Here is an 11472-nt window from a genome sequence, read left to right as displayed (position 1 = left end):
TGCAAAAACACTGGTGCTGTCCTGTGTAAGAAAACCTTCAAAAATATACACAGTAGTATTCATTCATGTGAAGAAAGGTAGATGTAAATTGTTAAGTAAATTATAATAAGTCTAATTAAAAAAAATACATAATACAGACAGAGAATTGTATAAAAAGATCCCTAAACACGAAATAATACTAAGTTCACTATTTGGAGTCATTGTACAGTTTCGGAGATAATACGTAATATCCATAAGTATCAGGGGTCGTCAGTTTACTCAATGATAAAAAAAAGGGTCACTGAGCTTTGAAACTACATCACCCACGCTGCATTGCGCATGAATGTCATCACAACAGGAAGTACCGGAGGCTGTCCAGTTGTTGGTGTATGAACACAGCAGTGTGGCATGCAGGAAAAAGTGAGTGTAGTGTAAATCAGTGTGTCTGTCAGAGGAACGGCCCCCCCTCCTGCCAGCGCCCATGGCCGACGCCCAGGAACTACACAAACCCAGTAAGAAGAAATAAAACCGACGGGCGAGGCTCTGTTCCCTCGGTTACTCGCTGGACCGTCCACCTATGATGGAACGGGCGATGGAGCAGCTCAACGTACAGCTCAGTCGGCTGACCCGTTCCCTCCGCCGGGCCAGGACCGTAGAACTCCCGGAAGGTAACCGTACAGGCTTCAGCTAAAACAGCGCGAGCGTAAACAACGGTATTCACGTGCTAATACAGAGAGCGTGAGACGTCACGGCACCCTGCCTCGAGCCGTGACTCGCTGATATTATACAGCCGGTTTGTAATGTTCAAGTCTGCTCCGGTAGCTAAAACACCGTGTGTATGTTCGGTTTGTGACTCAGCTCCGAACGCCTAGCATACAGCAGCAGTTATTCAGCGAGAATTTTCTTCTTCTAGAAGAATGGCGTCACTGGGAATCTTAAAACTGGACTGTTTATTTAGAAAGCGAGACAGTGTCTTTTTAAGGTGTAAACAGTGGCGGAGCTAGACGTTACCCAAACCTAGGTGTGTCTGGGGGGCCAAATTTCCACACGACGGCAAAGTCATAACCCGCCCACTCAGTACTGTTGCTTTCATTGGTTCGGTTGGTTAGGTTAAGGCATATGGTTGCCACCCGTTCTGTATAATACAATAATAACAGCTCATCACCATTTCCCTGGTTATTGATGTTATTATAAAAACATTTTTGGCAAGTACTTCCAGCTCCCATCCATTAAAAGAAAGAAGCTGTCCAGATACAGATCTGAATGGCGGATGGAGTAGGTCCTGTCAGTGCTGTACAAAAATATTCGCCCATGGTGGACTATCTGACCTGAGGTAACATTCAGCAGGAACCACAAATTAATGCATATGAAATTAAGTGTTTAACACTGCAATGCCTCAAGACCCCCCGCTTGAGGCATTGTGTCCCCTTTTTGGTCACTTTGAATGTGCCAACCCTCTAGGCAGGATGAGTGAGATTGCTTAGGGTTAGAGGGTCAGGGTGAGCCAATCAGAGGCAGACTATGGCGGGATGACTTTGCCATCCTTGGGGAGAGGGGAGGAATATTACATCCAGGGGCCATCTGTCTGTTTTATTCCTCTTGTTTCTTCCTCCACAGACAATGAAACTGCAGTGTACACACTTATGCCAATGGTCATGGCTGACCAGCACAGGTAAGCAGCAGCAGTCATCACGGCAGTTAAACTGTGCTATTGTCTCCAGAAGCAGTGTGGTTTGTTTATGTGTTCCATCTTGCCTCTAAAAGGTCAGTGTCAGAGCTGCTGCTCAACTCCAAGTTCGATGTGAACTACGCCTTCGGACGGGTGAAGAGAAGTCTGCTGCACATCGCTGCCAAGTAAGATACTGTTCACTCTGATCGCATTTACGAGTAAGCACATACTTGCCTCTGCCAGGACGCTCTCTCCTGTCCAACATATTTAAAGAATTGCAACAAAGATGTGCTGTGTGAGGTTTGGCCTTGTGCCTAAGTAGTGAGACATGGGGGTTCATAGTCGAGCTAAACTGGCCGATATTAACTTGATAGATATATCAGTATATGCAGGGTGATAAGCTACAATAAATTACAGTTATATGTATATATATATAATATATAGATATATCATTGTCAGATGTTTTACATTTTCAAATATTATCATCAGTATCAAAAATCCAGTATGGGCTCTGTGTTGGGCTTTAATGGTACAGACACACTGGATCCATTGGCTCATGTCAAGTCAATGGATCCTATTACTTTTGCAAGATGGTACATGATGAATACTCTACAGCGAGTTAACTGGCCGGCTGCCATATCTTAATTTGCTTAAACACAATGTGACTTCCACTTTATGCAAATGACGTCCAGCGAATAGCAACAGTGTCACGAAAGTCAGAACAAACTCTAAAACTGGGCGGTGCTGATCAAATATGAATCAAGAAGGAGGGAAGTGGTAAAATAGTTGGATAAGACTCCCTTGAACAGCACGTTATAGACCTCTAACTCCTCCTACTCTGGTTATATGCACTTTATGAATGTTTTCTCATGCACTTTGACTTTAAAGCACTTTATTGTTAAATTGTTGTTGTAATATGCTCATGCAAAATAAAGTTTTTTTAAAAAAGCAAAAAGCAAAAGTAAAGTAGTAAAGCCTGCCTCTTGCTTGATTGGCCGCCTGGGCCAAGTGTGACATTGACACGTGGTGTGAGTGTGCTCCTTGCACAGAAGAAAACAGTGGTTTTGTGGCGAAGCGTTCTGTGTGATCGCTTGCTGACTCATAGGTGGACGTAGATGGTGGGGGCCTTATTTGTGATGGTCACACATGGATTTGGTGTGTTAAAGCAAAGGCATGAAAACATCTTTCCACAACACTTTGAGACAACACTCGTAGATACTGTGTTAAGTGTGACATCAGTACAGTACCCCTATCCTGCTCATAACATCCAAGGTATAGCCCCCAAATCTTTTGCTTCATACATCAAGCTTTATATTAAAAAATGTACAACATACACACTCAGTTGATTATATTCCATGGTCTGCAGTAAAGCTCATCTCAATAACCGAAGGGGCAGTTCATCCAGAATAAGACAAACATAGCATTAATTATTGGGCTAGTCCCCTGAGTAGCTCTCCATTGATCTCTAGTATGTCTCCATTGAGGTCTCTGGATTATCCAAAGTAACAGGGAAGATTTTGCTTTTGAACTCAATACATGTCATTTTTCAGTGCTAGACAACACTAGAGGGAAGAGAGGAAGTAAATGTGTGGTTAACATGTCTACCTTCTGCTGTTAATGAAATGCTTGACACTTTGTTGGAAAGCCATGCTGACAACACTGATCTTTTCCATATTGAGCATAGGTGGTTGTGTGTTGTCTGCTGCTCTAACTCTGAGTTGCTGCTCTTGTGTTTCTCTCTGTGCAGCTGTGGGTCAGTGGAGTGTCTGGTTCTGCTGCTGAAGAGAGGTGCCAACCCAAACTACCAGGACATCTCCGGCTGTACCCCTCTGCACCTCGCTGCTAGGAACGGGTACGGGCCTTACATTGCAGTTAATGTCTGTTTACGTGCGTGTGTGTTCAGTTTTAACTCAAGGTCTCGTGACTCCAGTGAACTCACTTTTACTGCCAACCAATCAGCTTTAACTTAAAGGTACCCTGTGGACAAACAAATGTTTACATCAGTGTTGTATTTCCTTCTTCATGAATCCCTTTGCAACTATTTTAAATACTGTGTTGTTTATGTCTGTGTTTGCAGTATTTATAGTACTTCACTGCCTTTTTTATTGCTGCATTTCTTAGCTCATTAACGCCACATGTAGATCAGTGGAATAGTGTTATAATAAGGTTTAGTCCTTAACGCAGCGGCCCCGGTTTGATTCCAACCTGTGGCCCTTTGCTGCATGTCATTGCCTCTCTCTTCACATTTTCCTATCACTCTTCAGCTGCTCTGTCAAAATACAGGCAATGAAAAGCCATGATTAATTTTATTTATGGATTATCAGACACAGGAAAAGAAAAAATAAATAAAATAACATTGCTGCAAATTTATTTTATCAATCTGTTACCTTGTTCCACAAAAAAGTGCTAACCTTGATGTGTAATGGAAGGCTCCAGTGGCACCAGTTTAAAAAAAAATAAAACATGAACGCACAGTAATATCTTACCTTGGTCATACCACTGTACCAAGCAGAACATGCATAATCGAAATTACACTGTATAAAAATAGATATTGTTAAAACATGACGCTGCAGTAGGTAACCTATCAGAGCCAAGAAATATAGTCGACACTAGTGTAGGGTGCAGCGCATTGAGTGGTCGAAAGGCTAGAAAGGCACTATATAAAAAAACTGCCACAGGATACATTTAACTCTCCTGTAGAAATGCTGCTAGTGGCATTAGTAGGTCAAAAGACTTTACGTGCCAGTGTGGTATTAATGTGTAGATATTAACTGGTGCTAAATGCTTTGTAATGCCAGCTCTCCCAGCCATCCAGTAAACCTCAGCAGACTGGGCCAGGCTGGCACACACATCATACATTTTAACCATCCACAAGACAGGACAACATATCCATTCCTGTATTTGTATATCCTGTATATGCAGCTTGGCCCTACTGTCACCTTACTCCTGGGACAGAAACATGATGTTGTGGCCTAAGATATGACTGTATGAATGTAAACGTGGAATGAAAGTGACGTGTGAGTGTGTGTGTGTGTGAGATAACACTGATAATAAACACTTTCCTCCACTGTTTCCTCAGACAGAAAAAGTGCATGGGGAAACTGTTGGAATACAATGCTGATGTCAACATCTGCAACAATGAGGGGCTGACTGCTGTGAGTGGACTGTAATCCTCTGCTTGTGTTGAATATCTTCAAATCATTGGACTCAAATATTGTCCTGTTATCTGTGTGACTGGTGGTTAATTAGCTCAACATAGTGACCCTGTTCCTGTGAACCTGCTGCAGATCCACTGGTTGGCAGTGAACGGGCGGACGGAGCTCCTCCACGATCTGGTCCAGCATGTTACCAACGTGGATGTGGAGGATGCCATGGGGCAGACAGCTCTACATGTAGCCTGTCAGAACGGACACAAAACTGTGAGCCAATTCCAAATGATCTCTTTAATTGAAATACTGTGTTGTACTGTATTTTTGGAGTTGGAGCATGGGAGTCAAAGTTTGGCAATAGCAGCATGGCTTCTAGTGTCTGCTTGTTAGGCTTTTAGGCACTATGGACTGTAATTTTAGAGTAGTACAAGAAAATATCAGGTTATCATGATATACTGTTTTGTGATATTGTATAGATCCATTAGCATCGATTTTTGTTTAAACCCCAACCACTGGATAACATTGTTGTAAACAGAAACTGAGGACTGTGACAGGGACTGGGAAATTAGACTTTTCACAAAATTGCAGTATATCCTGATTCCTTGATTCCTTTAATATATTGATCGTAACCCCTGTATGAAGATACGTATCGTCAGATACACAGCCAGACACTGTATATTCCCATTATGTGATATGAGTGTGTGTGTGTGTTATGTCTGCTCAGACGGTGTTGTGTCTTCTGGACAGTGGAGCTGACATCAACCGACCAAACGTCTCTGGAGCCACGCCTCTTTACTTTGCCTGCAGGTGATGTTATCAGTGATGACATTGGAATGTAATCACAGTAATCAACCCTACACTTCATCTGTTCAGGGCTGGGGATACACTGATGCATGTACATTTCTAAAACAGGATTTTCTCAGCTGTTAATTCATACATCACAATACTACAATACCTTGGAATATTAGGGAATATTGTGGGTCAAATTTTTATGTCCCTTTCAATGTCTCAGTTTTGGAAGATTTTCAGATAGCTAAGCATTTAAAAAAAATAATAGTCCACACACTCCAAGAACCATTCAGAACCACGACCACGAGAGTCCACGACCCAGAAGAAGAGCCCCCACTTGAGAACACATGTTCTAAACCACAAATAAATACGGCCACACCTCTGCACAAGTCTGCACAATGTGTGTGAATGCATTCAATCTGTGTAGCTCAGCTACGTCCCCGGTCAGACAGACCTCATATAAACAGAGAGCAGAGGAGAGAGACGGAGACAGGGATGTGACCCACTACGAGTCCCAACCTGCGCAGCATTTAAAATGTTGGTTTAGAATTTGTTTGTTAACGTTATGAAGCTATTTGTTATTTGTTACAGCCCTGGATTGTAATATTCTAACATGCACACAGATAGCTTTGCATATCCAAGTATTGACAGTCCTTGATGTTGTATTGAAACTTGTGTTATTCTGTAGCCATGGCCAAAGAGACACAGCACAGATCCTGCTGTCTCGAGGTGCCAAATACCTTGCTGACAAGAATGGAATCACTCCCATGGATCTCTGTGTACAGGTGAGGTTTTAACTTTTCATCCTCTTTATTTCCTCTTAGTGTTGTTCAGGTAATGTTGAGCTCTTGTGGTTACTGTCCTGTGTGTGTGTGTGTGTGTGTGTGTGTGTGTGTGTGTGTGTGTGTGTGTGTGTGTGTGTGTGTGTGTGTGTGTGTGTGTGTGTGTGTGTGTGTGTGTGTGTGTGTGTGTGTGTGTGTGTGTGTGTGTGTGTCCAGGGCGGATATGGGGAAACCTGTGAGATCCTCATCCAGCATCACAGCAGATTGTTCCAGACCCTCATCCAAATGACCCAGAATGATGATATTAAAGAGAACATGGTATGACTTGTTGTTTTACATGCATTGATAAGCCCTGTGTATATACACTTCTATTGATGTGTGTGTGTGTGTGTGTGTAGCTCAGGCAGGTTCTGGAGCATGTCTCTCAGCAGAGTGACAGTCACTACCAGAGGATCTTGATCAGTCTGGCTGAAGTGGCTACCACTAATGGACACAAGCTTCTCAGGTATAATTGTGTATATTTTGTCTACATGTTGGTTTTATTCATTTCCTTTTCCAACAAAAACTTCTGATGATCTACTTCTAAAGTTGCAGTGTGTAACATTTTAACATTATTGTGTTTTTGTTATCTTAGAATGTTAAAATAAGCTTTTTTATCTACAGAGGGAGCGGGCCCAATTCTACGGAGTTAAACTCCCACTCGCTCTAGACAAGGCCTTTTTTCGTGTTTTTTGCAGCCACCGTAGTCTCTCCCACAACCCTTAAGTGAAGTCGGTTGCAATCTGCAACTTCACCACTAAATGCCACTAAATTCTACACACTCATCCTTTAATTGACCCTTCCTAAGTCCCGTCTGTTTTTTGCTCTGTGCTCCAGTAACAGTTGAGCAAACCTCGGTCATTTTTTAAATCAGTTAGGTAAGGTAAAACAGAGAGTAAAATGGAATACAAACAGAAACATAAGACAAAGAATTAAAGACATCACATTTAAACACTATACATGAGTACAGGACTATGTTGAAAAAACAAAGATAAAAGCAACATATAGTCACATCTTGTTAGCTAATGTTTGCAATATTTTACGTGGTACTGTGAAAACAAAATCACGGGTGAAAGGGAAAAGCTGATTAGAAGCAGTTAAAGGAAACACTAAAATATGGGGGAATTAAGGAGAATTAGATTGATGAAATAAGCAATAATGAAATAGAAATATACCTGCCACAGTCACATTGTCATTCTGTGGGAAACACTGTATCTTTGTGAAGCCCTAAGCTGCTTTGGTATAAGTTGTCTCTAAGAGAGAGGGATATGTTCCACATATTACCTGCCAATACATAAACAGTTGTCAAGTCATGATGCTGTCTCATCTCTTAATCTTGATATACAGTGTTGTTTATAATAGTTGAATAAATAAGACTACACGAAAACGCTTCAGGTAGACCCAGTGATCGGTGATCAGCCCCGAAAACCTTAACCCTACTGTACATTCCAGCTGTCTCATCTCTCTCAGTGTATTGCAGCAGTGCTAACGTGTCCTTTTCCCTCTGTCCCTCCTCAGCCTGTCCAGCAGCTACGAAGCTCAGATGAAGAGTCTGCTGAGAATCATTCGTATTTTCTGCCACGTGTTCCGCCTGGGGCCTTCATCACCCAACAACGGCAATGATATGGGCTATAACGGCAACAAGACACCTCGCAGCCAGGTCTTTAAGGTTAGTGGGAGCTCTTTATACAGTATACTGTGATCTGGAGGTAGTGGAAGAACTAATGATAAGGAGGGTAAGGTGGGATGGAAGTAGTGTATGTGCTGTGTTAATTGCAAAAGTGGGTGAGATTAAAAAAAAAAAAAGAATTGACCTATTGCACCACAATATTTCTTTATTAACTATCATCTTCTGACTGTACATTTTCTAGGCTATGGCAATAGGCTACAAGTAATAATAATAATAATAACTTTATTTGTATAGCGCTTTTAAAAACATGGTTTACAAAGTGCTTTGACAGAACACAGCAAGAATACAATTTACAATTACAAAGGACGATCAAATAAATTGCATGAAATAGTTGAAATAACAGGTAATGATACAAATTAATAAAGTAGGTGAAATAAGAGAAATGGAATAAATAAAATAAGTAGAACAGAACTCAAAGACGGTTGGAGTAAAAATAAACATAAAAGGACCACATCACATCAAGGCAAGTCTATAAAAATGGGTTTTAAGAAGTGATTTAAAAGAATTTACCGATCCTGCAAGCCTTTATCTCCTCAGGCAGGGCGTTCCAAAGTCGAGGGGCCCTTATGGCGAAGGCATGATCACCTTTAGTTTTTAGTCTCGACTTTGGAACTGTTAGGAGGGCCCCGCCTGAGGATCTAAGGCTTCGAGCTGGCTCATAGGGAATTAAAATATCTGTAATATAGCTCGGAGCCAGGCCTGAGCGTGCTTTAAAAGTGATCAGTAAAATCTTAAAATCAATTCTTAAACAGACAGGGAGCCAATGGAGGGAAGCTAATATTGGAGTAATGTGTTGACGTCTGTTAAAACCAGTTAGAAGCCTAGCTGCTGAGTTCTGTACCAGTTGGAGGCGAGAGAGTGATTTTTTAAATTATGCTGTAGAGAAGGGAGTTGCAGTAATCTAGTCTGGAAAAGATGAATGCGTGAATTACTTTTTTCAGATTGGGGTGTATAAGCATGTGTTTTATTCTAGAAACAGAGCGTAGCTGTCAAAAAAGTGAACAGGAATATGAATACATAGCTGATTGGTCAGTACGTATGTGTGCTAATTAAACTAAATAAATAATATTAGAATAATGTAGATTGAACTGTGTCTTAAAACCAAGACCATAGGATCAATATTTGTACAAGTGACCCCCCAAAACTCAGTAGTAGAGTCAGTACTTTATAGCTTGTACTAAGTTGGAGAAAAGGTCGTTCTTTTGAGCTTTTTTCTTCCTGCAATCCCAGATAATGTGGAATAAGGTGCTATAGCCCTGAATGAAGCTTCATAAATCCTGTAGACACCCTGAAGGTCAAAGTGGCCCCTGTTGTAATGTCCTCATTGATCACTGCCTTTGTTTTCTCTTTGATCCAGTGTGCCTCTCACGTCCTGTCTGTCTCCCTGCAGCCATTGGAGCTGCTGTGGCACTCCCTGGATGAGTGGCTGGTGCTCATCTCCACCGAGCTGGACAGGAACAGGAAGAACCCGTCCTCCTCCTCCTCCAGCAGTGAAATAGCCTCCCTGCTTCTCAAACAGCGGGAGGTCGACCACTCAGGCTCCACGCCAAAGCTCCCCTCCCTGCTGGACCCTCAGATCGTCATGGAAACAGAGGCATACGCCGACGGGGAGGACGTCATCTCCATGACAGCCAGTCGTCTCAGTGCTGTCATCCAGGCATTCTATATGTGCTGCTCTTGTCAGATGCCACAAGGGTCTGTGCTCAGCCTCTACTGTCATACAATATATCCCTATACATCCCTATACATACAATACATATACATGACATACACATACATTACACATACATTACATATTCATACAATACGTATACATTACATACAAATACATATTACATATACACAGAATACATATACAGCAGCAGTTAACATGGACAGTATCAGCAGTGACACACCTCAGACCCAAAATCATAGAACTCACTACTGCTACAACCAATACCACTACTACACTACTACTGCTACAACCAATACCACTACTACAACCAATACCACTACTACACTACTACTGCTACAACCAATACCACTACTACACTACTACTGCTCCAACCAATACCACTACACTACTACTGCTCCAACCAATACCACTACTACACTACTACTGCTCCAACCAATACCACTACACTACTACTGCTCCAACCAATACCACTACTACACTACTACTGCTCCAACCAATACCACTACTACACTACTACTGCTCCAACCAATACCACTACTACACTACCACTACTACAACCAATACCACTACTACAACCAATACCACTACTACACTACTACTACTACAACCAATACCACTACTACACTACTACTGCTACAACCAATACCACTACTACACTACTACTGCTCCAACCAATACCACTACACTACTACTGCTCCAACCAATACCACTACTACACTACTACTGCTCCAACCAATACCACTACTACACTACTACTGCTACAACCAATACCACTACTACACTACTACTGCTACAACCAATACCACTACACACTACTACCAACCAATACCACTACTACACTACTACTGCTGCACAACCAACTACACTACTTGCCATACCACTACCCACTATTGCTACAACCAATACCACTACTACACTACTATTGCTACAACCAAAACCACTACTACACTACTATTGCTACAACCAATACCACTACTACACTACTACTACTACACTACTATTGCTACAACCAATACCACTACTACACTACTACTGCTGCTACTAATACCACTAGTACTACTGCTAACACTACTACTACTACTACTAGTACGGATGCCACTAGTAATACTGTATTACTGCTAAGACTGGTTCAACTACCACACTACTATTGCTACTACTAATGCCACTAGTACTACTGTACTAATACTAACACCAGTACTACTACTGCGCTACTACTGCTAGTACTGCTATTGCTGATACTACTCCTCCTGCAGTACTTCTGCTGATATAGCCATGACTACTACTACAACTGCTTGTACTGTTATTACTCACTACTGCTGCTGTAAAACTGCTGCCTCTATTACAGTACAGCCACTACTACTACTGCTGTACTACTACTGACACTAGTACTACAGCTACTTATACTACTGCTGATATTATTCATCTACTTCTACAAATCTGCAATACCTGAAAATAAGAATCATCGTGTTTTTGTTACTTAAGGATGAGACGTTTTTATCTTCAGAAGGAGCAGGTCCTCTTCTACAGAGTCTGCCATGTTGAACTGTTACATGCCTCTAAATCCAGCACACTGGTCCTTTTAAGAGAAGCTAGCCACTGCGACATACATCCAGTGTGATCTGACAATTTCTTTCTGCTAGTGCAGCTGTTTGTATAAAGTCATTTTATAATCATCCAACTGTAAGCTCAGAGTAAGAACA

At 41.7% G+C, this 11472-nt stretch overlaps 1 protein-coding gene and 1 long non-coding RNA gene across 10 annotated transcripts in view; one reads left to right on the top strand and one right to left on the bottom strand.

The window, feature by feature from the left end:
- Nucleotides 1-11472, bottom strand: part of LOC127367485 (uncharacterized) — a 260661-nt gene that overhangs the window by 96185 nt on the left and 153004 nt on the right. The gene's annotated exons all lie outside the window — the stretch shown is intronic.
- hace1 (HECT domain and ankyrin repeat containing E3 ubiquitin protein ligase 1) overlaps nt 335-11472 on the top strand; it is a 29479-nt gene continuing 18341 nt past the window's right edge. Inside the window, exons 1-14 of one of the 9 annotated variants that reach the window (XM_051407278.1) lie at nt 335-647; nt 1597-1651; nt 1744-1833; nt 3396-3500; nt 4728-4803; nt 4936-5067; nt 5522-5604; nt 6275-6371; nt 6585-6686; nt 6767-6873; nt 7926-8076; nt 9455-10428; nt 10657-10707; nt 10786-11456. In XM_051407278.1, the coding sequence (XP_051263238.1) occupies nt 557-647; nt 1597-1651; nt 1744-1833; nt 3396-3500; nt 4728-4803; nt 4936-5067; nt 5522-5604; nt 6275-6371; nt 6585-6686; nt 6767-6873; nt 7926-8076; nt 9455-10428; nt 10657-10707; nt 10786-10894 (2223 nt within the window). In that variant the 5' untranslated portion in view covers nt 335-556 and the 3' untranslated portion in view covers nt 10895-11456. Of the gene's footprint in view, nt 648-1596; nt 1652-1743; nt 1834-3395; nt 3501-4727; nt 4804-4935; nt 5068-5521; nt 5605-6274; nt 6372-6584; nt 6687-6766; nt 6874-7925; nt 8077-9454; nt 10554-10656; nt 11457-11472 lie in introns of those variants that run through there. The other 8 variants (XM_051407275.1, XM_051407277.1, XM_051407279.1 and 5 more) reach the window with 8 other exon arrangements.

This window comes from Dicentrarchus labrax, unplaced genomic scaffold (assembly GCF_905237075.1).
Source record: "Dicentrarchus labrax unplaced genomic scaffold, dlabrax2021, whole genome shotgun sequence".
Taxonomy (NCBI): domain Eukaryota; kingdom Metazoa; phylum Chordata; class Actinopteri; family Moronidae; genus Dicentrarchus; species Dicentrarchus labrax.
The sequence above is the reverse complement of the archived record's forward strand: the minus strand, read 5'-3'. Positions and strand labels throughout refer to the sequence as shown.